This window comes from Peromyscus maniculatus, chromosome 6 (assembly GCF_049852395.1).
Source record: "Peromyscus maniculatus bairdii isolate BWxNUB_F1_BW_parent chromosome 6, HU_Pman_BW_mat_3.1, whole genome shotgun sequence".
Lineage (NCBI taxonomy): Eukaryota > Metazoa > Chordata > Mammalia > Rodentia > Cricetidae > Peromyscus > Peromyscus maniculatus.
The window spans coordinates 86842532-86869329 of record NC_134857.1 but is presented as its reverse complement, the minus strand read 5'-3'; the positions used below and the strand labels follow the sequence as shown (position 1 = coordinate 86869329).

Below are 26798 nucleotides of genomic sequence, written 5' to 3'. Positions count from 1 at the left end.
GTTCTAGGCCACATCAACATAACCTTGGCCTGGAATTCAGTATCCTGAGGATTTACATATTCAAAAAGGAGGTTAGACAGGTCAGCTGGACCCTGAGAGGGTGACATCAGAGAGATGCCACATCAGAGAAAAGAAGCAACCTATCCAGTCGCTGAGCTGCTAACAAGAGGGGTTGATGAGTGTAGTGCACTGCACCTCACCCAGTGCATAACCAGACAAGGAGGGCGCTAATACATTGGGAGTCTGATCTCAGCCTGTGTTTGCGTCTTGGGTCTGCTTGATTTTCTACCACAGAACCAGGAAGGGCATTCCTTCTTAGGAGTTCCGGCAGAAGCTGAGCTTTTCTGTAGGAAAAGGTGACTGAGGTGGAATTTGGAAAAACTAGAAGGTTTCCAAAGGGGTAAGAGCACGAGGCTGGTTTCCCTGCTCCAGAGGTTCAGTTGGGTCCATCACCACAAAGCAGTCAGACCTAGATTCTCTGGGTGATAACAGAAAGCTAGGGCTGGGCGAGAAAGGAAATGAGAGCAGTGAACTCAGAGCTCAAGACTTGGCAGGGTGGTAGGGAGTAGAACTCCACCACCTTTTAAACACACCTCTGTCCTCCCCGCTCCGTCCTCAGGCCCCACCCCTCCTCCATCCTTACCTTGGGAAACTGGTAGGTGATCGTGGGTTCATAGTCATCCCCTGAACGCTTTTTCTTTAAAGAAACAACAAGAAGGTATTCAAAGAAGTGCTGGCCTCCAGCAAAGCTAGACAGGGAATGTTCCTGGGTCCTTTCTGGTTCTGGGACAGCTTCCCCACGAGCGCTCTGGGAAGGTCCTAAAATGGAGATGCAAGGGGCCCTTGAGTATTCCATTCCTCCATTCTGTACTGTGTGTGAGAACCTGGGCAACTTGCATGCCTCAAGGCCACATGGCCAGTGCTGATACACAAGCCTGACCAGGCACCACCAGTCACTGGGCAGGACCAGAGCCAAGTGGGCAGTTTCCATACCTGTCCTGGGGAACTTGAAACTGCAGAGTAACACAGGGAGGAAAAAAAAAAGCACTGATATAGAAACTGAGGAGCCAGGCTGCGTAGGCTCTTGGAGGCCTGATGCCTGACACTGTACGGCCTGCCTTCGGTAGCCGTATTTCATGTGCCCGGAGCAAATTTGTACTAAACAACCAGATGAGCCCATAGGGCATTTTCTTATGACCATACCAAGAGCTCCACCAGAGACTTGACCAGCTAGCTCTGCCAACTGATAAGGCAATCCTCCTGGCCTGATCACATGGGGGCCATGTGGATTTCAGCATGTAAAGGAAAAAGAAGGAGGAGCAAGCACTCCAGGAGGAAACAGCCCATGAGAGGATCACCCCAAAAAGGAAGTAGGCAATCCAGTTCTGACCTGCTCCAAGTCGTGGTAAGCGATTTCGGAGCAGCCTGAGGGTTCGGCCTACCCCTTGTCCTTCCATCGTTCTGGGCTTTGGGGGCATGAATGTTCTTTCTCCTGCAGGCTGGCCACAGAAAGCCTGAGAAAGTGCCTTCTGCTTTGGTCTCCAGTCACAGCTTTATTAAGCTGAACCATGTGCTGTCTCCCAAAGGCAGAGAGCAGTTTCCATCCTGTGTACTCCGTCGTTGAGCAAGAAGGATGTGAAAGGACCCACGAGGCAGCTTAACGTGGGCACTGACAGAGGTAGCATCCTGGCACTACAGCTCAGCTCTTGGCTCCTCCCAAGAGCCCCAGGGTGTGGTAAGAGAAAAGGTCATGAGCAAACATCTCAAGGCACAGCTGCTTCTGGACTAAGGGCTTTGAATTCCGGTGCCGCAGACCATGTGGTGAGTTTATTTACAACCTCCGGCAGTGAGAGATGACTGGAAAAATCGGACCAGGGACTACAGCACCTCCTGGATCCAAGCATAGGTATTTTACATCCCATATCTTTGATTGCCCTCCATTTACTTCTCAAGTTGCTCATCAGAAGCTGCAAAGTCCTACCAGACCAACCGCGAATTCTAAAACACAGGACTTCAGGATCTCAACCAAGAACACAGGACTGGACACTTCCTGCAGCCAAGATGCCACTGCCTTGTCCTGATTCAGATAAGTAGACTTGTCCAATGATTCGCTAAATAACTTCTAGCAAGAGAGGGAGTCTCTTGACAGACCCCCATGGATCCTCTCCTGATGGTGAAGTAAAGAACAAAGTCCATCTCTGAGAGTTCCTGATAGTGATAGAATAACTATAAAGGCAATGCCCTTCCCCCGAAACATGTCCTAGGCAGAGAGCTCTTTCCCTGGGACTGTTCCAGGGCTCCAGCAGATTCCCTCTTTCTAAAGGAAGCACTGACTCAGGAAATTGTCCCTAGCCTAGAGTAGGGGACTGGTTGCGTCAGCATCAGTCGGGATACAGAGCATCTTCAACCCTCCACAGCTCCTGCTCAGCCTTTCTCCTGGCTGGGCCAGGTCAACATCCTAAGCTGCAGACCCAGTGCTGTGTCTGGAGGTTGAGGAAGAGCAGGAAAGTAGTCATTGATAAGCCAGGTTTCTCACAGAAAGTCCTGAATAAGGAAATGCATGGGATGAGAGGGAAGAAGAGCCTTTGCCAGGAAGTTGCTTAATGGGGAGGGAGGAAGCAAAAAGATCTGGTGCCTGTGTCTGCCACTCCTGCAAAGAATTAGCAGCCCTCTGGGAGGGAGTGTGTTGCTATGGTAGGAAGGCTGTCGCTCTGCTCCTAAGAGCTCTAAAAATGGGCCTTTGTGGCACCGGTAAAAGTGGGGACTCAGAGGTCCAAAGCTGACTTGTTGGGGAAGCGCCAGTCATCATAAATAGGATGAGAGCTGGATCAGTGAGAGGGATGAAGCAGGACACCCCAGGCAGTCTTTGTGTCTTTCTTGTACCCTGTATAGACACCTTACACAATCTGTACCTGCCTGATACAGAAGTGGAAACTGAGGCATTAATTACTCAGGTGATTTAAAATGAACAGGATCTATAGAAGATGGGCATTATAAGGGTTTCAATCCAGGATCAGGCCTCTGGTGTATTACATAGTCAGCATCCCATGGGGTGTGTTTGTGTGTGTGTGTGTGTGTGTGTGTGTGTGTGTGTGTGTGTGTGTGTGTGTTGGGGGTGGGGCAGTAAGCAAATGGCTTGCAGAGCCAGAATCGTCTTCCCGATCATTCCAGAACCTCAGGAAATAAGTCTTTTCCTAAATCCTTGGGGCAGCATTTTCACACCATTTCCTCCTGCTTTATCAGGAAAAATAAGGGAGCCGCAGAGTCAGAAAACCTAGACCAAAGCAAAGGAACTAGATTTTTCAGGCTGAGGCTCAAGAGATTCAACAAAAGAGTGCCTTCTCCCTCTCGCCCTTTCAAAAGGGGTTATCACCGAAAAGCCTGAGAAGAACTAATCTGCATCAAATTCCTGCATACTATAAGGCATCTCACTTAATCCCTAATGCCCTGGAATGGATTTATCCTCATTTTTAATTGAGGAAGGAGCCACCCTTCTAGGGAAGTCAAGAGTCTGGTTCTACTCCTTCCTCCACCAGGAAGTCCCTCCCACAGGCACCTGATGGAAAGAGGGGACTTTGGGGAACCTTGATCTGAAAAGTTGTTGTTTGTTCTTTGCTGAGCTGCTAGTGCTAGCAACCCAGAACTACAGCAGCAGCCTTCCCTACCAGTGTTTTTCACACACACACACACACACACACACACACACACACACACACACACACACACACACAGCCCCCCTCTTGCCTGAGCCTGAAGGGGAAATCCCCCAGGAAGCAGGAGGATAGCAAGAAAGATGAAAAAGCCACACCCATATGACCTGACAGGTGCTAAACTTGTGAACAGGCACATATGGGCCTGCCTTCCTGTTCCTCAACCACAAGGAAGTCCCTCCAAATACCATTGCAACCTTTATGCTGCTGTAAAGGGTAAGAAATGTGTCCTCTTGAGGCCGGAGAAGCAGATTTCAGCCATTCAGCAGATTACCCAGATCTAGGAAGCCCAAGAAAACCAAAACTAAGCCAGGAAAAAGAAAAGACAAGACACATCTCCTCCCTACATACTGCTCCAGCGATTGCAGACACCCCCAACCACCCCCACTCCACCCCACCCTCCCCGCCACCGCCGCTTGCATGCAGATGGAAGGGGCACATGCAAGGACAACCACAGCTGGAGCACCCCAGCTGGAGCCAGCGGGAGGGTGGCAGAAGTGAGAAAGGACTAAGAGCAGAGCAGTCACAAGTCACTGTAGTTCCGAGAAGGAAGCACTGACCTCAACTCTGGGGCTCTCCAACTCTGGGGCCTATTAGGAGAGGGGCCCACTGACCTCTTCACTTGCAAATACTGGAAGGGGTGAGCTCTCTGGGGATGACCCTTAATAACCTTTCAGTCCTCTTTTCAGAAGCATGGGCTCTGTGCAGACTCAGGGGTGGCAGCTCAGGCATAGCCCTGGCCAGACATAAACAGCAACAGATGTTTGTTGAATGAATGGACACATTAATAAATCCTAATCGCCTTTCTTCCAAATTCCAGTGCTCCAGATACGAAGAAAGGAAACTCGATGAGACGTCTCATTTCACCCCTACCATCCACCCGGAAAAGGGAAAAGATTCCCATCTCACAGGTCAAGACTCAAGGTCAGGATTGAGAAGACAGCTGGGCTGGTCTACCTGCTCCCCCCAACACACACACCCCGCCTTGGCCAGTGCTGAGGTATTGGGGAGACCAGTTTTTGTGGCGCGGTTATCGGCAAGGACAAGCTGGCTCCGAGGAACTGAACAAACGCCAGTCCGGTCCTAGGCAGCTAGCTAAGTAGGGAAGCGAAGCGCCTCCCGGACGGCTTGGCAACCCAAACTCTTTAGCCATAAAGTGGCTGCACCACAAGCTTCCTGGATGGAAGGACACGTGGCCCACGACCCAGAGCCCCGCAACCGTTGCAGGTTTCTGGTCACCAGGCTTCTTCTCGGACCCAGCAGGTCTGTCCACTTGCTGATCAATACCTGCTTCCTTGAGCTCACCTGCCTCCTGCCCAGCTCTCCCAGATCCGCCCAAACGGCTCCTCGACCTTGCCCCCAGTGCCGCACTGAGCCTACAGTCCTGGCGCCCAGGTCCCCAAGCCCTCTCCCCCGCGCGCTGTGGCCCGCACTAACCCCCGTGGCCGCGCTTCAGTCTCAGGCTGGCTCGGAGGCGGCGGCCGAGCCCATCCATGGCCCCTCCAGTGCCCGGCGCCGGCTCCCACGTCCGCGCCGGCCCCGCCCCCCCCAATCCTTGACCTTCGCGGGGGCCCTGGAACTTTCACTTTCACGCAGGAGGCGCAGGAAAGGGGGGGCTTGGGGCGGGGCAGCGCACCTTCCGGGCTCCTGCCCAACCCCTGGTGCACCTGGCCTGGCTGCTCTTCCAGGGTCCCCACCCTACCCCCTTGCGCCTCAAGGCCTAGGGTGACAGAGGGCGCTAGACCGCGAGTCCAGGCGGGGCGGTGCCATCTCACTGCCACCCTCTGTGAAACTCCACTTTCAGAAACATACTGATAGGTGCCTGAGGAGATCCTTACCTCTTGGACAAGGACTGGGAGATGTACCTCCCAGTTGTTTCCAACTAACCAGAGAAGGTGCAGAGTTTTCAGACCTCACTCCCTTCCAGCTAAATGTCTGTCCTTGTACCTCTTTGGAGAGCTGGCTACTTCCAGTTCTCTTTCCTTTATCATCTCTTCCTGGAGACTCCTGAGAAGCGACTGGAGAGGTGGATTAAGGTACCGACCCTACCCAGCAGCCCAGCCTTTCTTCTCTCCTCCCCTCCACTGACTTCTAAATAGGCCCAGACTTTAAACTGCAGTTATTAACCAGGACACAGTAATAAGCACCTCCTGACGTTCGGTGGTGCATCCTCTCTTACTCCCAGGACAGGGCAGGTATCTGTAAGAGAGGGATGGGCAGAGTCTGCGAGAACTTTCTGTGTCTACCAAGGTCTTTCTTACCTTGGTTTCAGGAATAAAAGGCAAAAGGAAGGGAAGACCCACAAAAACATGTCTGGGACCCACAGTCCCCTTCAGTCTCTCCAAGTCTTGCCCCCGGGTGACTCCACATTCCTCAACTCTATAGTTCAGAAGGAACTGGACAGCCAGCTCTTACATTAAATTGACTACTCGGAGCAGAGGGTCTATGAGTTGCCTTTACTCTGGGTGCAAGCAACGTCTATTTGAGTATGTAGTTTGTTTTTGTTCCCCATTCCTCGGATCCTTACGTGAAAGAACATGAAAGGACATGGCTGTCCCCAAGTTCCTTTTCTTATGAGACCCACAGCTTATACAACTCTCACAAGAGAAGGAGCTGCTCATGAACACCTTGTCCTCCAACATATTGATGTTATTGTGTCTTAATTGGCCCAGATGGTGTTTTCTCCCTTGAAAAACAGATGAATAAGAATACATGTGCACCAAGAAGACAAGGAAAAGAAGGATAAAGAAAATTTATTTGAAGCAGCCTTAATGTGGAAACAACCTCACATGTTCATTAATAGAAAATAGGTGAACCATGGCAAAAGTGTACACTTGTGTATTATGCAGCAATAAAAGTAAATAAGCCCCTGTTGTGTGCAATATAATGCCCATACTGTACAAATACGATGTTTTTGTTATATTTGCCCAAATATAAATGGGCAGTCAGGACGGTCTGTCTTTTAGGGAGGAAGGAGGAAACAATGGCTGGGGAATACCATAGGACCTCTGGTCAGGGGGTGGGGACAGTTGGCCATGTCCATTCCTACCGTGATGATAAAGACATTCACTAGGTGGTTATTCTTTGCACTAAACACGTAGGAACCCTTTTTATTGTTGTTGTTGTTGTTTTGAGATAGGATTTCTCTATGTAGCCCTGGTTATCCCGGAACTCTGTAGACCATGCTGGCCCCAAATTCAGAGATCTGGCTGCCTCTGCCTCCTCAATGCTAAGATTAAAGGCGTGCACCACCACCTCCTGACAATTTAAGAAGTTTTAATAGGTGTCTGAGGCTTAAACTTAGCCTAACGTCAGGGGAGCCATTAATGACTGTAGTGAAATGGAGGTGGAAATGGCCAAGAATGAAATTAGAAATTATTGGAGTGTGAGGAAGTAAAATCTACATTTCTGAGAAGGATGAATAAAAGCAGAGTGGAGAGTTCACTGGCCTTGAATTGAAAGGGATATTTGTGTTTAACATGGTGGGTTCTATGAGAAAGACAAGAAAGCATTTGTTGTTGGCAGAGCGATAGGCAAGGGGAAAAAACAAACACTTATAGCTCAAGAAAGAATGAGTGGAAGAAACGAAGTCTGAGAGGAGAGGAAAGTGGGTAAGACAGGCTTTAGTGGAATTTAGGCTTATGTTTTATTAGGACTATGTATCATTTTATAAAATGAGTTTCATTTTGACATTTTCCAACACATATAAAATCTTGTTATCTCTTGTCTCCCTCCCCCTCACAGCAGTTCCACTTTCCCCCAGATATTCCTGGTTCTATTTTCATGTCTCTTGTTTTGTTTGTAAGCTAGATTGTACCACGGGAGAAAAAAATGCAGTATTTGTCTTTCTAAGCCTAGTTATTTTACTTAATATGGTGATCTCCAGTTCATTCATTTTCCTGCAAAGGTCTTAATTTTACCCTTCCTCATTGCCGAATAATACTCCAATGTGTATACATGCCACACTTTTCATCCATTCATACTCTAATGGGTACCTAGACCAAGCCTATAACTTGGCTATCTTGTATAGTCAAGCAATGGGCATGTGTGTATAGGTATCCCCAAGGCTTCGTGTCATTAGAAGTGGGAAAGAAGAAACCTGTCAGCTGGGAACTCAGTGGAAACTTTTGCCAGTCACAAAGCAAAATTACCAAACCGCCTAAGGCCATCTCCCTTCCATAATCCTGTGGATTTTCTAGGAGTCTCACCTGAAAGCCCTTTGCAGGGAAATGACATGTTACAAAAGCCCTCTTTCAGCCCTAGTGATTTCTGGTTTTATTTTATGTAAGACATCTCTGGAGCCACATCATGCTTCTCTTTTGTCAAAGAGAAAAAAAGGGAAGGGGAGTCCTAATAACATTTTGAGATGTAGCTCAAGAGTCACTAGAGGGGTGTGTGTGTGTGTGTGTGTGTGTGTGTGTGTGTGTGTGTGTGTGTGTGTGTGTGTAAGACAATTGCTCATTCTCCCTTGAGGAGCCCATATACTCAGGTGCATTTTACATTCCACTATTCTCTCTTGGGAAGCACATACTCCAACCTGGGCATGCATCATTTCTTCTGAGCACATCCCATTCTCATAACCATAAGCCTACATTAAAATTATCATTGAACAAATTTTTGACTTTGCTTCACTATACTGGCCAATCTTGAAATTCTCTTCAGTGTCACAGCCATGAATCCCAATTTGGCCTGAGTTGAGTTTCTTAAAAATCTAGGAGAATGCCTCAAGCTGGCAAGGGTGACCATGTGGAGCTGCCATCACTGACAATCTTTTTATATGTTAACTTCTACTCCTTCAGGTGTATACCCATGAGTGGTTTAAGAAGATTATGTGATGATTCTAGTCTATTTCCTGAGGACCCTATATTGTGATTTCCATAGCGGCTGGACTAGTTTACATTTCTGGCAGAAGTACGTGGTTTCCTTTCTCCTACATTCTTTTCCCTCCACTCTTGTCTTCTTGATGATGATTCTGATTAAAATGGGATGTAATCTCAGCATTGTTATGATTTGAATTTGCTTTGTGACTAAGAATATTTGGACATTAAAAAAATCTATTCTTTGGCCATCTATACTTTTTCTTGTGAGAACTACATGAGATAGGTGTGATGATCAACACTGGTAATAATCTCAGCACTTGGGATGCAGAGGCAGGAGTACCAGAATTTCAAAGTCACAGTTTCACATGGAGTTGAAGCCAGCCTGGGATACATGGGACTGTCTCAAAACAAAACAAAGCAAAACAAAACAAAATCACCAACAAAAGCCAGACCATCACCATACCTGAACCACACATCTTTAAAGGCCCACCCTCACTGACCCTCTTATTTAACTAAGCTCTCCCCCTAAAGTTGGGGGACCATCTGTTCAAATACACGAAGCTGTGAAGAAAACAAACCATAACACTTTGTCCCTGATCCTGAGAGGCTAATGATGATCTCATAATGCAATACTCATTCAGTCCTTATTGCCCTTGCCAGGGAGTCAGAGCTATAGGCAAGCGTGTTTTCTACCTTCTCTGTGTAGCCTTTCTGCTTCTCCATGCTTTGCAGAGGCCCTATCATCTCTGCAGAGACCCTATCATCTCTCTTTCTTCATGATATGGTCTGTGCAAGTCACACAACAGAAGCTTCTAATCAGCCATCTCACCCCAAAGTCTAGAGTTTTGTTTTAATAGGAAGGAAATTTAGCTGAAGGGGGAACAAAGAAATGAATATGGACATGGTAAGTCCATAGATAAGGAAGTGAAACCTCAGTGTCTGTTAGATGAAGGTTTCCTCTGACTCTTATAGTTATCACTCTATTCTTCTCCTACTTACCTCCAATCTAGCTGTTATGTGGAAGAAAAGCTTTCCCTTTTGGGGGAGAATGGGAGGATATTGCAAGCAAACACATACATACATACACACAGACACAGGCAGACACACACACACAGATATACTCACACTCACACAGACACAGACACACACACACACACACACACACACACACACATTTCACTAAAGGATACAATGGGACATGGCAGAATGAACTTCGGCATCTGAGATTCACAGACATGGACTTCAGCCCCACTCATTCCTCCCACACTGCATTCTTGGGTTAGGCATGCCCAGAGCCTCGTTTTCCTGAGATAATAAAACCACCATGCAAGGGCTGTTGTGAAGATTAGAAAGAACACATATGAATGTATCTGTAATCTAGGTTCTTTTCTTAACTCTTCCTTTAACCCTCAATGCATTGCAATCTCAGTGAGTTTAAAGACAGAAGGTATGATAGTCTCCTGTCTCTGGGCATTTCTCAGAAACTCCAAGAAGCACCAAATTCCAGTTCTGGTAGCTGTCATTAGAGTCCATAGAGACCCAAACTATTTTTCTTCCTGAAACACCTGCAATCTTGCTGTGGATGTGTGACACACCTGGTTTCTTGCTGTGAATGCAGGACATACCTGCTATTTTGCTGTGGATGTGTGGCACACCTCCTATTTTGCTGTGGATGTGTGGCATACCTGGTGTCTTGCTGTGGATGTGCAACACACCTGCAATCTTGCTGTGGATGTGTGGCATGTCTCCTATCTCACTGAGTAGCTTCTTGCTGAAGACAACTATGATCTCTTCACACATGCACTTGTAGGCATGCCCAGGCTGCATAGCACTTCCCAGTGATGATCCAGCCCATTTTTTTTCACAGTTTTGGTATGAACACAGTCCATGTTGAGGGGATTCTGATAAAGTACTACCATATTGTCCTTTTCTGTTCATCTATTGACTGAACATAGACTGACTTCATATCCTAGTTATTGTGAACAGTGTAGCAATAAACATGAATATGCAAATACCTCTGTGATACACTGACTTAGATCCCTGTGGATATATACCCAAGGGTGACATAACTGGATCGTGTAATAGATTTTGATTTCCATAGTAGAGGCACTAATTTAAGTTATTGCCAGCTGTGTATCAATTTTTCTCTTTCTCTACATCTTTATCAGTATTTGGTGTTGTTTTGTGATGTTAGTCTTTGTGATTGGGCTGAGAACATTTGTAATATGAAACTCACTGGGAGATATAAACAGAAGACTACAGTAATACTGAAGAAGTCAACAGGACAGCAACTAGGCATGGTAGCACACATCTGTAATCACAACACAAGGGCTGAGGAAGGAGGATTTGTACAAGTTTAGGACAGCCTGGGTTAATTTGTGATTTCTAGGTCACCCTGCACTTGAGACTGAGACTCTGTCCCAATGCAAAATAATAAGAAGGCAGAGGCAGAAGAAAAGAAGAAAGAATAAGAGAGGAAGAAGGGGGGGGGGACTGTTTTATCCCAGTAGAGTTGACATTTCCGTGAGAATGAGGTACTTGGCATACAATGAGCTTGCTTTAGTGTGGTATGTTGGTTAAAGGGGATCGACAAATACTGATATACTATCATTTTACTAAAGTCCTTACATGAGGGTTAACTATTTGTCAGTAGAGTCTACAGATTTTGACAAATGTATGATGAATGTGCTCCTGGTTACCGCGTCATATAGAATATTTTCACTGCCCTAAAACCCTCCTCAATCCTGCTCTTCATTCCTCCCTATCCCAGTCTTTGTACTGTCTCCATGTCTGCCTTTCCAAACTGTCAGAGAGTTGGAATCATCATATCTAGCATTTTCAGATTGGCTCCTGGAATATCTATTTATCTTTAAAAATTCTCTCTGGATACAGAATAAATTCATAAGGAAAGGAATGGAAAACGTATTTAGGATTTTGAGAAATCTGCAGATATAAACAAGTTCCTTTACAAGTGACTGCATTGTAAATATTTGTTGAAGAAACAAGTGAAGCCAGGACTGTGAGAACAACAGTAGCAAATGATCAGTGCGCACTTGTTGAATTAAAACACAGTCTTGCTGTCTCCATTGCACTTAGGGAGTTAGTGGATCTCCTCTACCAGTCACTTAGGAAGAGATAGCACATGAAGGGTTGATCACTTCGTGTGCTCTGAGGACGACTCCCAGTATTTTACAAACATTATCTCAAATCACCGTTGCTAAGAATCCTTTGAGACATATTTGCTATTGTTTTCAACACAGAGGAATAAACAAGTTTCTCAGAAATGTTGAGAAACTTGCCCAACTTTGTATAGCATGTGAAGTGAACTTCAAATTCACACCCACTCTGAGCATCATGGCTCAACTCTGTAATCCCAGTACTCAAGAGGTTGAGGCAAGAAGATTGTTGAGAATTCAAGGCCAGTCTGTGATATATATTGAATGGTGGGCCAGCCTGGACTTTAGAGTAAGCCCTTCTTTGAAAAGAAAGACAAAATAATGATCAGATAGAAGCCTTATCTCCAGTTTCTGGGAGCACTCTGGTGAGTTCACATGGGTTGCACACTGTTATGCTATCCTCATACTGACATCCTGTGGGGCTGGCTGCAGGCAAATCTCATTGGCTTGCCTGTTTTTATTTCCACATCGAGGAATTCTTCCAGAATGGTTGAGGTTGTTTTATTCCTCATGACGGGTGCCACAACTTCCGAAAGTTTTAGAGATGAAGGGGCACTCTAGAAGTGACGTAGATATCCAGTTCTTTTCTTTTTCCTTCCTTCTTTTATTTTTGCACAGGGTCTTGCTATGTAGAACAACCTGGTCTGGAAGTCACAGCAATTCCCTGCCTCAGCCTTCTTGAGTGCTGTTATTGAAGACATGCTTCAATGCCTGTCAGAAAAGCAGGCAGGCTGCCCACAGAACTTCTTCTGTTTCTCTGTCCCCGCCCCCCCACCCCCGCAGCCTTTATAGCCAATCAGCACTCTCCTACCTAGTGCTGCGATTGAACACCAGCTGCAGCCTTCCCTTGCCCCTGCCCACATCTTCTGTGGATTTCATAAACCATCCCTTCCTAACTTCCTTCCCCCTCATTGTTGTTGTACCTCAGACCCCAACTCCAGCATGCATCCCCAGGCTGGTGGTCCTGGGTTCTACAAGAAAGCAGACTGAACAAGCCATGTGGTGCAAACCAGTAAGCATCACCCTTCCATGGCCTCTACATTAGCTCCTGCCTCCAGGTTCTTGCACTGTTTGAATTTCTGTACTGACTTCCTTCAGTGATGAATAGTGATATGAAAGTGTAAGCCAAATAAACCTTTTCTTCCCCAAGTTGAATAGTAACCCCAACTAGGGCAGATACTTTACAGAAGTATTTAACAGAGTTTTACAAGGGATGAAACTTTAACGACTTCTGTTGACCTGAACTGACCCATATAATAAAATTCACAGCATATGAATGCTGCCTCTAGCATTTATGGTGAATACTTGTTTTATAAGATTGCTTTTTATGCTATTAGTTGCTTTCAACAACTGACTGCCATATCATATGTATATATACATATAGGCTTTGCTCTTTGGGCCAGCAGCAAGCAAGGGTGATTTAAGATTAAAGCAGAGCATTAGCTTACACTGTAAAAGCTTATTACAAGGGAAATCAAGGCAAATACAGCCTGTTGCTACATTGCTAAAGATAGGTTAAACAAATGAGCTGAGTACACAGTAGGGTTTCCATCTTAAGTCTTAAGTGACCTCTAGTCATATTTTTAACTTTGGATGTGAGGCCCACAAAAGTTCTAGTCTTTCTGAATGCAAGTGATAGTTTCATAAAACTGCATCATCACAAAACTGGAATTACAAGTGGGTTGTGAGGCATCTGACACAGGTGCTGGGAACTGAACTTGGATCATTTACAAGAGTAGCATGAACTCTTGACCACTGGTTTATTGCTTTGGCCCCTTATGTGTGAATTTTAATTGACAAATATAATTAAAATTCTTTCCTGTTTATCTGAACTTTAATGAAATCTCTTCATGGCTTACTTGATTTCCACATCCTAGTTATGCCTGTGTACCTTATGTCTCATTAATCTCCATTCTCTGCCTTTTTATTGACAGGAAGAATCTGAAATTATAGAACATTTAATCAGAAGAGAGAGTATCAAAGTCATGAATACGCCCCATGCTGATGCTGCCACTGCTTAGGGGACCAGATTGACAGTTTCAGGAGTGGGAAAATCTTTGTAGAAATCTGCTAGAGCTGGCCTTCTTGCTGGGCTGAAGCCTCCTCCATAGATAGCCAGTTAGAAGCTGCCAAGACCCACGTCCAGCACAGCTCTCTCTTTAATCCCCTGTCATGAACACAAGCAAAGGAACTGATAGGTAACTCTCTTTTACTCTCTCCCCCATTTTCATATTGAACAATTAGACAACGTTGAATAGTGAAGCCTCAATGCGGTCACAGAACACAGAAATTAGTATGCTTGTGTTACTTGATTCACACCTGGCCCCAACAAAACTCAAGAAGAGATTAAACCCATGTCCCCGTGACTTTACTTTTCTTACCCTCTTGCCCCTGCCCAGCCCTAGAAGTATCTGGATGAACAACTGCATCACACACAAAAGCTATCTGCTAAGTGAGCACAGTACGCAGAGGAAGCCAAGGAAATGATGAAAGACCCTGAAATGTAACCACAGGAAGAAGGAGGGAAGGTCACTGAGGGCAGGTAGCTGGGGTGAAGGTCTAGGGCAGGACTGGATTGCAGCTATGCCATTCATGTGGGCCTCAGAAACTGTTCTCTCTTCCTTCCCTTTTGACTGCTACTTAGAGGATTGTTTCATTTCAACTCCTTTAATTTAAAAAGATGGGCCTGGGTATCCTCTCTCTCTCTCTCTCTCTCTCTCTCTCTCTCTCTCTCTCTCTCTCTCTCTCTCTCTCTCTCTCTCTCTCTGTGTGTGTGTGTGTGTGTGTCCCTATCTCAATTTAACTACATGTGCTAAGTGACTAATATACTGATCTCAATAGGCAGAGGAAAAACAAGAGGCAAACTACATGTTGGGTAGAGTCTGGTGCAATGGCTGAGTTGTGTTTCAGTGGGCCACAACTATAACAGTAAACACACAGAACAGTTGTCTGGGACCAACATGTCTAACTGAGAGGATTATTAATCATCCCCTGATTAATTATAATGGCATCTCCAGAGCATCAATGCTGCAAAATTGCCATAGTGTCACACATCTGACACTATAATATGTTTGGAAAATACTATGTAAGGACAGAAGAGGGAGTAAACCCTACTCTGAGAAAATCACAATTCCAGTGTCTGGAGTTTTATGCTTTGCCCTTTCCAAACTTATGATCTTCCCCTATATTAAATTTTGTTCATAAACCAAACCATACCAATCCTAGCAGCACATGTCTGTCTTAACAGCTGCACTCAATTCTATTTCTTGGAATGTGCACTTTTCTTTGCATAATAAACTACAACTTTGTTTCATATTGACTTGTTCTGAAGTTCTTTCCTGTAAACGGTAAGTCAAGCCAGCAGGCTGTGATGGGTGTGGTGGCTCACACTTGTAATCTCAGCATTTTGGAGGCCTAGATAGAAGTATTGCTGTGACTTTGAAATTATCCTGGTCTTTTGTGTTTGTTTTCAAGCTGGCCTCAAACTCACAGAGATCTTCCTGCCTCTACCTTCTGAGTGCTGGGATTAAAGAGGTGCACCACCACTGGCTTAGCCTGGTCTTGATAATGAGTTCCAGGGTAGTCTGGTTTATGAAGTGAGACATTGTCTTGAAAAACAAGAAATAGGAGTTGGGGAGATTGCTCAGCACTTAAGAAAGTTTGCTGCCCTTGAACAGGACCGACACTGGGCATCCTTCAACCACTTGTAGTGCCTTTATGTGCACACCCCCCCCACACACACACAGACACACCTAAACACGTGTCGGTAAAAAATAAACAAGAAAGTGCTGGGTATGGTAGCACAAGCAACACTTGGGAAGTAGAGACAGGAGACTCAGGAGTTCAAATGCTGCTCTCCTCTACATAGTGAGTTTGAGATCAGCCTGAGCTCTCCACAGGATGCGAAGCTAGCAATATGGAGTTAGTTGCTTTGCCCACTGGCAATGACACCAATATCTGTCCCCAAATGAAACTCTCGCGCCAGAGACATGGCTCAATAGGGTAAAAAGTGGTAGCTTCACAGACATGACAACCTGAATTTGATCCCTGGGACCAATATAGACAGAAAATATTAGATGCAGCACTTGGATGGCAAGATGAGAGGCAGAGACGAGGTCCAGCTAGACTGGAGTACAGGACGCAGCAGCATGCATAGCTGGAAAGCCCCTCAAGAATATGGAAGTAAGTACTGACTCCCCAAAGATGTCCTCTGTCACACACACACACACACACACACACACACACACACACACACACACACACACGCACCCCACAGGGAGCACACATGCACATGTGTGTGTGTATGCACACACACATACAAAATACATATATAATGCAAAAACAAAAAACTAGGGCCACTCTAACTGCGTATCCTCAGGGAGCCTGCACTCTTGGAATTATACATACTGATAAGGGTATAAAGGACGGCCTCAGCCTCAAGGGATGTTCTTATTAGACTTTAAAAAAATGAACTTTTTTTGGTCTTTTACATTTTAATTTTATATTTTAAGTTAGCATACAAAGTACTAGATGTCATTTTAGTACTCTCAAACAAAGTATATTTTAGTAGATTCTTCATCTCCCTCATTTGCTCTGCCCTCTGTTAGCCGAATCTCCTCTTGTAGCCTCCCTCACAAACTTCAAAGGATTTTTAAATTACCTTTTTTATTTGGGTGTGGGCATGGATGTATGCGCACCAGGTGCAATGTGGAGGTCAGAGGACAATTCATAGGCGTTGTTTGCTTGCTCCCACCAAGTAGGTCTTGGAGATTGAACTCAGAATGTCAGGTTTGGTAAAATAATAATAATAATAATAAATAATAATAATAATAATAATAATAAATAACACCTTTACCTACTGAGTTAGCTCCCCAGGCCCAGCGTTTTCTAAGAATAACCTTCTCCATACTCTCTGTTCTTTACATCTCACTCTGAGACATCATCACTATTATTTCCTGAGTGTTGTGCTGCTGGTGCTGGGGACTGAACCACAAGCCCCTGAACTCAGCCCTCCAAGGAGTTTTCATATTCAACATGACTCTCCTAGAAATTAAAACACCAAGGGAAATTTTAGATAAGAATGTGGCTTAAATAATAGTATTGGAGCTAATATTATTGCCAAATATTCCAAATACAAATGTTAGTTTGCACAATAGAGCTCACAAGTGATGAGAGGATACAAGAGTAGTCATCAGCTGATGGACCACATGAGGGTTGTGAGGTCTGAGGGGCAATCAAGTTGCAGGCAATGTGAGAAAACATGAGCACCAAGTTCCCAGGGTGGATGTGAACGTGCATTTATTGCAAAAAGGCACGGGGAGTGGGTATGTGGTGGGTGTTGGTTTGTGCTCAGAGGAAACCAAATGCAAATTATTACCTTTTCTATGGGACCTAGTTACCAGTTTCCTTTTATCAAGAAACTAGAGACTTGTTGCAGGTGGCTGGACACCAAGTGGGGCCAAGGATGTTTAGCAGCTTGCTTTAGAGAAGGAGGTGGAATGTTCACCACAACACTAACCAGAGGAAGCTGTCGGCTCCTCGGGGTCTTTGTGAGACTTCCTGTCGCTGCATCTGATGGAACAGTTTGTGAGACAGATAAGTTCTCACTTGAGTCTTTCTGAAGACAGAGATGGGGAGTGGGGAGGGAGTGTAAATGAACAACCAGCTGCCTCCTCCCATGTTGTCTTCAAACCCTGTGCTGACTGGGGGTGGAGGGGAGGCCAAGCTGCAGCAGAAGGAAGCAAAAGCACCAAGCATTAGGTCAAGAATTCCTGATGTTCAATCCTGGTCTGCCATTTGAAAGCGTCTCAGGAAACTTCTTCCCTGTGAAATGGGAAGCACGTAATGTCCCTTGACTATGAGGGTGACATAACATTCTCATTTTAATTTCTGTCATTTTCCTAGTTCCCAGGATCCCTTTATCCTTCCTCCTTGGCTGTTTTCAAACTAAACTTAAAATTTTGACTGTGTTTGTCTTTTTTTTTCTTTTCTCAAGACCAGATCTTGATACATGATCATTTAATGACCATGCAAATGTTTTTCCAAACACACACACACACACACACACACACACACACACACACACACACACACACACACACACATGGGTTTCTGCTTTCAGCTTTAAAATGCACACTGTTTTTCCTCTTGCACATTATTCACTTTGTACTTCCCTTGTTTCCTGGATCACCAAACTGGCCTACCATCTTCTACATAGATCAATGAGGAGTAGGGGCAGTGGACTGTTCTTTTCATAGGCCATGGCTTTATAACTTGAAATGGTGCACCTCTCCATGTGCTCCCAAAGTCTTTCTATCAGCTTATTTATGAAGTCTTCCAGACCTACAGCGTTATTGGAGACTTTAGAGTATGATCATGGGTCCTGGCAGCCCTCACAACCTAGCTTGAGCCACCTTTCCTAAATGGGCGAATCAAAGAGAACAGGAAGTAATAGTGAAAGTAGAGAAAGAACATTTATTCAATGTGGACATGGAAAAGGAACAAAGAAGTCTGGTGACTGTCTCCCTACTTCCACGTCCATCTTCAGGTTTAGCTAGAAGGTCAGAGACATGCATAGCTAAGCAAACCCGATTTGAGTTTTGTCCCACCCCTTATTGACCCATCATTGTTTCTCAGCTCCAATCTCTCCTATGAGGCAGTCTGGTAAAATACAGAACATGTGAAATGTTTTCCTGGAAACAAATTCTTTTTCTGGCTGACACCAGGGTTTTAGTGTTTTCCTTCTTGAAACAAAAAAGTTCCTGGGGAAATTCCAGTTCCTTGGGGTCTATTGTTCTAATAGTGTGATAGCCAAAGGGAGGGGCACAAGTGTCTCTTTACTGGGACGTCTAACTTTTTTACATTGCCATGTGATATCATAATCTACAAATGTGTTGGGCCACATTCATAGCTGTCCTGGGATGTATGCAGCCCCTTAGTGGCATTTTGGGCATATGTGATTCAAAGTATCAGGACAGTTACACAGATGCCAACATATCTGTGAACCTATGGTGAGAAGGACATACTTTGTAACAGATTCGTAAGGGAGATCAATGGTAGAAATTGCTTATTACTCTCCATGCTATGGTAGGACCTGCTTGATCTTGCATTTTTAAGGGTCTTGTGCATGCTGTCTCAACTGCTGTGAACTCATATATGAAATTGCCCTGTTGTACCTGGAAAACACTATTTCCTTGTAGTTCACTGCCTCTGGCTTTTACAGTCTTGCCTACCACAGCTTCAGTGCCCTTTAACTGCCATTTAACTATTGATCACTATATCTGGCCTACAATCACAGGGCCTGCTTGGATCTGTGCTAGATCCTCTGCAAACACATTATGGTTATTTAGCTTGGGAATTTTGCGAGACTCCTAACAGCGGGAGTGGGAAGGGGGGGCATTTCTGACTGTTTTGCCTGTTCTTGGGACCCTTTTCCTCCTACTGGGTTGCCTCATCCAACCTTGACATGAGGGTTTATGACTAGTCTTATTGCATCTTGTTATGCCATGTTCAGTTGAGATCCCTGGGAGGCCTGCTCTTTTCTGAAGGGAACAGAGGAGCAGTGGATCTGGGAGAGAAGGGAGGTGTGTATAGGGGAACTGGGAAGAGTGGAGGGAGTGGAGGATGTGGTCGAGATATATTGTTGTATTGTATGAGATAAGTATCGATAAAAAGAAAAAGGAAGGAATGCATCGCCAAGCCTGACAGACATATAGCTTCCAAGAGCCCTAAAGCTACGAATGATATAAATGCCTGAATCTGACAGGAGAGATTCCTGCAAGTTGTAATCATCCACCTTGTGACTCCTCTGACACATTTCTGTAAATAAATGAATTCATGACTTTATTTTGTTCTGTGATTATAATAATTCATATCATCTCTTTCACAATAGAACATTGACCTTTATGGTGATTCCTGGGCCATGGTCACTCATATTGGCTCAGGATAATAGTCTTATTTCCTTTAAAGCATGGCTGATATTTTATGTGGATAGGTCTTAATTAGCTTTATTTTAAGTTCTAGAATCTGGAAGTAATTCATTTTATTAAATATAAAGGGCTGAGTAGAAGAGATTTCTTTTATAGTCAGAGGCATAAGAAAGCAGAAACAGAACAAAACCCACCAAGTTGGCCATTTCAGAGTTACTTTCCTTATAAGATGGGGTCACCAAACAAAATAACTGATTGTGCTACTAGTAGTGATGTCAGTGGTCTTTTTGTGTAAGGATTAAGGTGAGGGACTTCAGTACTGTGCAAATGGAAATTAACATGTTTGTAGCATCATGCCTTTCTCTACTGATTTCTTAGAAGGTCAGGAAAAAAATCCCAGTTTCCTTTGGAATTTTATTATGAGTGATTCCACTTTTATTTTTAGACTGCATTATTGGGGTCTAGTGTAGTTTAGTTTGAATCAATGGAATACTATAATTTTAATATTTTATTTGTTTGTTTCAAGGCAGGAATCTTACTATCTAGCCCTGCCTGGTCTAGAACTCACTATGTAGACCAGGCTGGGCTTCAGCTCACAGAGATCCACCTGTATCTGCTTCCTGAGTGCTGGGGTTAAAGGTGTGTACCACCACACTCTATTGGAATACTGTAGTTTTTCTTTTCTTTTTTTTAAACCGAACATGTTAATGCCTTTCTCCTGAATTTGGCAGTGTAATGTAATGGGGACTTTACTGGCTGTAGTTTCCAGGAAATTTTTTGTGTTCTGAGTAAAAAGGAACACATTTAACTGGCCTGACTCCTTTTGACCCTTTGGTGTTTCTGCTGTCCTGGGATATTGACATTACATCTGGAAGTACAGTAGCAAGCTTGAAACCAGAAGGCACAAGAAAAAAAAGGGAAAAGAAATGGTTTGTGCAAGTTCATTAGATGGTTTGAAAGTTCATAACCTTGTGTGCTTACTTGGTCCCCAGTAATGATGCTGTTTGGGGATGCTGTGGAACCTTTTGGGCAAGAGGCTTGTCCAATGTAGGGCCACAGGGACAAGGTTAGAAAGTTACAGTACACCTCTGCTTCCTCTGAGTCTTTCTTTCCTCATCTGTTGAAATGTTCATATCAAGCGGCAAATTCCTACTGTCACTGAGCGCACCCAGATGCCATGCACCCGCTCTGTGAAACATGAATGAAATGAATCCTTCATCCTGAAGATGATCTTTATGAGATATTTATTTGAAGTGATGAGAAAAGTAAGCTAACAGTACAGTTTAGCAGAAAGAAGTCAAGAACCTGTTAAGGTGATGGTAACCTCGAGTAACTGACCAACTGTGGTCTAATCAGATAAACCCATGTTTGTTTTTATCATTGCAGTTGGATTTTTTGCTGTATATAAAATTTTGTGCTAATTGACACACTAAGATTTGGCGTCAAGAAGTGGTTGAAAGATCTGTGTATAGGCATAGGCAGCACTCTTAACAAATACATAAACATAGTCTGTCTATTTTACCACCTTAGATTTTATTCACCATTCACTGCCTCACTGCTACTAACCTAGCCTAAGACACCACATCCCTCACTCACAATAATACAGCATTCTCTTCTTTATTAATTTTGTTGTATCTCATACCTATAATCACAGCACTTGGGATGAAGAGAAAGGATAAAATGTTCAAAGTCATCCTTTTTTACATACTGAGTTTCAGGATAACCTGGGCTACATGACACCCTGTCTCAATAAAGGTCTCAAAAAAGTATCCAAGGTAGCCCTATACAGGCCTTCGAATCTCCCTTTTGGTATTGTTCCCTTCTCTCTAGTATTCTACCATTTCCAGACATCTCAGCCTCTTCAAAATTGAATCCTTGTCTCCTCTGTTCACTGGGATGCCTACATTCTTCACAGCTGCTCTTACCTATGGACACTGACCTGAACGGTAAGCTGGGGTAGCAGTAGGTCTTGTCTCATTTCTTATGCTCTTCTCAAGGACTATAGTCATGTACTACATGGTATCTAATGCTAGAAAACAATGGTGCCATGTGTCTATCTAGTTCCCTAGTTTTATAGTGTAAAGGTCCTTTAGTTACAACTGCAGAAACCACAGACTTATCAGATATGCTTAGCATAAGCCTTTATGCTAGTTACCTGGGTCAGAGTACACTGGCATGAAGTTGTCAGTGAAAACACAGTTCTTGCTTCAAAGGGAATAAAAGTATTTACTTTGAGCAAATATAAGAGACCATGGGCCAGAAACACAGATTCAATCAAGTTTTCTTTCTTTCTTTCTTTTTTTTTTTTAAATAAACCTGTAAGTGGTCACATGAGCTTTTGCTAATCACAGAACAAATAAAAGTCAGAAGTCAGAAGCCAGTGCACTTACCAAATACATTGCCAGGGACGTTTGGAAAGCATGTTACAGCAAAGTGGAGGGAATCTCTGCATTGCTTTAGATCCTATCTGATGCCAGCCTTAGCTTTCGAGTTGGTGAGTACTAGTTCCTGTTGAGAGCATGTTTCAAAAGTTTTTCTTGATAGTCACAGGAAGTCTTAGGTAAGATACAGAGATGGGTGATAAAGGGCTATTAAAAGGACTAAAGGTAGCTCAAGATAATTTTGGCCCTATAACATTCCAGTTCTCCACAATAAATTCTAATCAATTCATCAGTGTCTAGAATCTTCAACACAAGTGAAGCTTTGGCAGGGGGTGTCAGTTTTTGTGGCAGAGGGAGTTAAGCTCAGGTAGGAAACTAAAGGCTGTTATCACAGCAGGTAGTAGACTGTAGGTGTTTTACATTAAAGGCTATTCTTCCCAATCAAAGCACACTGTCCCTTCTCCAGCTTGGCTGCTGTGAACACCCATCCTCTCAGTCACCTCTTAAATCCCTGTCCTTAGTTCAGTCCTTGGTATTCTGACCCAGCAAGGCTCCCTCTAGCACCTCCTCAGACCCCAGTCACGCTAACTTGGAAGAGTCTTTCAGAACCATGTTCATAGACCACTTTAGAAGAGCTGAGAACCACTTGTTCCACTGTGTACCAATGTTGTGAATTTTCTGACTCTCTCTACTTATATGTCTGTTTCTCATTGCCCTAAGGTCCTCTCACTGACAGCCAACGAGAGAATCTTGTCTGTGAAAGCATGAGTAGTGGTCAGCATCACTTAAGAGAATGCGTTCTTCCACAGAGGTCATAAGAAAGAGTAACCATCTGCCTCTGCATGTCTGACCCTGATAAGAGGCTGAAATTCACCAATGTGAACCAATCTCTTCTTAGGAGTTGCTTTTTAGGGACTTGCTATGAAGAGAAAGGCTGTAGTCAACAGCATCCTCTGTTGCCAGAGTTTTCAGATCTGTCTTGGGAGCAGACAACACCTTTGCCCAAGGCCATATCTTCACTGTGGAAACCATTTCTAATGACTGAATGTGATGGGGAATATAAAGGCTTAGGCTTTCTCTAAGTTAAGACAACTCAAGTGGCTATCAGGTGTTCTGTTTCCCTGCTCCAATCTTTTGTTGTTCAGGTAACTTAGCTGCAATTTTAGCTTGTGCCATGATCTTATTTGCCTTTGAGGATAGAATGTCTATATTTGGTTTGTTTGTCTTTTTTTAGACAAGGTCTTATGTAGCCCAGGATGGCCCAAAATTAGTTATGTACCAGAGGCTTATTTGAACTCCCGATTCCCTTGCTTCTACCCCTTAAATGCTAGGGTGTGAGCTACCATACTTGACCAGAAATCCCTCTTTATGTTGGGTGGCCCAAACTAGAGACTCTAATAGACTGCTAAAATGGCTACTGTAATTTCTAATTTCATTATAATACCACGTCTGCTAAATAACATCTACTTCCCTCTGTCACGGCAGTAGACAGTTGACATAATAATGTCTGGAAAGAACCATAAAAGGAATGAAAACATAATGTGATCTAATTCCCAGAAAATATCCTAGAAAAGAGAAGAATAGAGCCAAGTATGAGGGTTATGCCTATAATCCTAGCACCATGAAAATCAGGGCAAGGGGATCAGGAGGTCATGGTTATTCTTAGCTACACAGCAGTTCAAACCCACCCTGAGGTTCTATCCAATTCTACCATGTTGTTATTTGTTTTTGCTCATTTGGGGGGTCCACCACTCAGTTCCCAAATAAATCTCACATGGAGTCTTATTATTACTTATAAATGCCTAGCCTTAGCTTGGCTTGTTTCTTGCCAGTTTTTCTTGTCTTTAAATTATCATATCTACCTTTTGCCTCAGGGCTTTTTTCCTCTCCTTACTTCTGTAAATCTTACTTTCACTCTTACTCAGTGGCTGGCTGGGTAGCTGGCTTCTAGCATCTTCCTGTCATTGTTTTCTTACTGTTTTTTTCCTCTTTTGCTCCTTGATCTTTCTTTTATCTCTCCTTTCTTTTCTTTTAGTTTTTCAAGACAAGGTTTCTCTGTGTAGTTTGGTGCCTCTCTGTAGACCAGGCTAGCTTTGAACTCACAGAGATCCACCTGGCTCTTTCTCCTGAGTACTGGGATTAAATGTGTGTGCCACCACTGCCCAGAAGGATCTTTTCTTTTTCTTTTCCCAGATGTCTCCTTCTATTTATTTTCTCTGCCTACCTTCTGCCTATCCTTTTTCCTTCCTCGCTATTGGTCGTTCAGCTCTTTATTAGACCATCAGGTATTTTAGACAGGCAGAGTCACAGCTTCACAGAGTTAAGCAAATAAAAGAGTTAATGCAAAATAAAAAATGCAACACATCTTTGCATCATTAAACAAATATTCCAGAGCATAAACAAATGCAGCACATCTTAAGATAATATTCTACAACACTACCACCCTCCCCCATCAAAAGAGAATACTCCTTTCCTTTATCAGCACATCATCCCACTTCATTGCTTTTATTTGATAACCTCCCACCCCACAAAGAGAGCTGAAGTTGACTTGTGAGTTTTTTTCCCACTTCTATTCCTGGCCAAGAATAAATGTGCCCTTCACTGCTCAATTGGCCTTGTCATTGGTTCCACAATTCTAAGTAGGGAAAGATTATGCTTGGGAGGAAACTTTGGAAAGCTTCCATCCAGCAGGCTGAACTTCTCAAGGCTACATCAGAAAGCAACCTCCTGTCCTGTCTCTGTGCTTCCTTCACAAGTGACAATTTCTGATAAACAGCTGGTGCCCACACTCTGACTATATCTGCTTCCGAAGAACACAGCCTGTGTCACAGGGCATGGTTCCTGTCTGGGCTGTGGCAGCTCCAGACCAGTCTAGCTATTCTGAATCTAGAGAAAAGAAAAGGACAGGCAAAAGACTGTGACTCCCTAAATGGTAAGCCTTAATACTACAGGATTCAGTTCCTTATAATACATGTTCCACCATTTTCCCTTTTCTTTTTAAAATTTGAGACAATATTTCATATAGCCCAGACTGTCATTGAACTTACTATGTAGCCAAGGGTGAGTGACTTTGAACTTCTGATCCTTGTGCATCTGTTTCTAGAGAACCCTGGAATTATAGGTGTGACCCACTACACCCGACTTTCCTGTCTTTTCAATGTGATAGAAAATAGAATCCAGAAAATAATTGGAAAACAATATACACTTATTGAGTGCATAATTTGAGTTTAGCAATATGCTAGGTACTTTTCATACATTGTTACATTTCATCCTTGCAAGTAGTCCCATCGGATAGGTACTCTTATTGTGTTCAATTCATCAAAACCTTGATATACTCTGTCTTGCAAAGAAGTTCGGGCAGCTCCATGGTGAATGAAGAATGATCTCATCTCTGATCTCCTTGGTGTCCAGCCTGTCTTCTATAACATGAGTCCCTAAGAGAGCTTTTGTCTCATGACTGGCTGGTGCTTACATCCTCCTCTTTTACTTTCTCCTTCAAGTCTCAACTTTGAAGATCTCACAGCCCCTCCATGATCAAGCTTCAGGAGCAGATCAAAGACACATGCAGTGCCAAACCTCCACCCTAAGAAATAGAAAGGAAGAAGATCTCAGCCCACATCCTGTGTTTAAACAAAGTTCCCACAGGTGAGTAAACCAGGCAAATGTTTATGAACATTCTCCAGCTCATTACCAACCACTCTACCTGGACTTCCAAAAAAATCACCCACTTGTTCATCAGTAGTACGCTGCCAGCAGCTGAGCTGCTGTGTATAGAGCCAGTGAAAAGTGAACAACTTACTGAGGTCATTCTTTTCTTTCCTCTTTTTAGTCCTTTTATTGGTAGGCTATTGCTTAGGTAGCCTAGACCAGCCTAGAGCTCTTTATCTTCCTGCCTTCGCTCCTGGGCACAGGGACTACAGCTCTGACCCACTCTGTATGTCAGACTCTGGTGTTTTGTTTGAAGCCCATGTCCTGAAGATACTGGAGTGAAGATGAAGGAGCAAGAAATAATCTTGGCTTGACATTCCACTTAATGGAAGGAAGGAGATTAAAATCTATTATTAGACAACCTCATCACAGTTCAGGCATGCACACTATACAAGAGATTTTAGTTCAGATTTGGCAGTAACTTCTCATGCAGAAAGAGTTCACAGACAAATTAAGTGTCAGGGGAGAAGGCCCTGAAGTTCAGTCTTTACCTTCCTGGCTCTTCATAAGGCCTGAGGTTTTTCAGGTCTCTGGGTATATTATAGGCTCACAGGTCTCACCTATCTTCAAATGCCTTCTTCAGTCCCTGCTGTCCATGCACTGACCTTAAGGACCACTGCCCCTTCTAAACCCCACTCCTGTGTCTGCTTTGTAGGTGATCCTCTTAGCAAAGTTCCCAAGCACCCCTGTAGGGATATGCTAAAAGGGCCATCTATTCCTTGGCTTAGCTCACTGTTAAAAAGTCCCTGTCTTTTACACTAAGATTAGGCCTGCCTGATCCAGGCTTCAGAAGACAATGCAGGAGATACATAGCTTCATGAATGTGAGCATGTTAGCAAAAACTAGAGAATATCACTTTGCTGTATTAAAAATAGACCACCTCCTTTCTTGACCTTAGTTGGTGTTTCCTTTCTGCTTAGTTGTTTTTGGTGCATTTCAAGGTTGTGACACTCCTTTCCCCCTATTTATCCTTCCAGCTTTTCCAAGATAACCCCTCCTAAGAAAGAAGATGGGGCCGGGCGGTGGTGGCACACGCCTTTAATCCCAGCACTTGGGAGGCAGAGGCAGGCGTATC

General features: G+C 44.0%; 1 protein-coding gene and 1 long non-coding RNA gene across 9 annotated transcripts in view; one reads left to right on the top strand and one right to left on the bottom strand.

Annotated features, from left to right (window-relative positions):
* Nucleotides 1-5398, bottom strand: part of Dennd2d (DENN domain containing 2D) — a 27886-nt gene extending 22488 nt beyond the window's left edge. For 2 of the 4 annotated variants that reach the window (XM_076574776.1, XM_076574777.1), the window contains exon 1: nucleotides 644-1201. In XM_076574776.1, the coding sequence (XP_076430891.1) occupies nucleotides 644-1201 (558 nt within the window). Of the gene's footprint in view, nucleotides 1-643; nucleotides 1202-1390; nucleotides 1523-5147 lie in introns of those variants that run through there. The other 2 variants (XM_015988330.3, XM_006994829.4) reach the window with 2 other exon arrangements.
* LOC121830495 (uncharacterized) lies at nucleotides 1268-26798 on the top strand. 5 transcript variants are annotated; one of them, XR_013052293.1, is made up of 4 exons: nucleotides 1268-1405; nucleotides 1499-4621; nucleotides 25516-25660; nucleotides 26701-26798. It is a non-coding gene; the product is annotated as an uncharacterized LOC121830495 (long non-coding RNA). The 5 variants fall into 5 exon arrangements; XR_013052292.1 differs by lacking the exons at nucleotides 25516-25660; nucleotides 26701-26798 and adding an exon at nucleotides 6409-6580; XR_013052290.1 differs by lacking the exons at nucleotides 25516-25660; nucleotides 26701-26798 and adding an exon at nucleotides 5983-6580.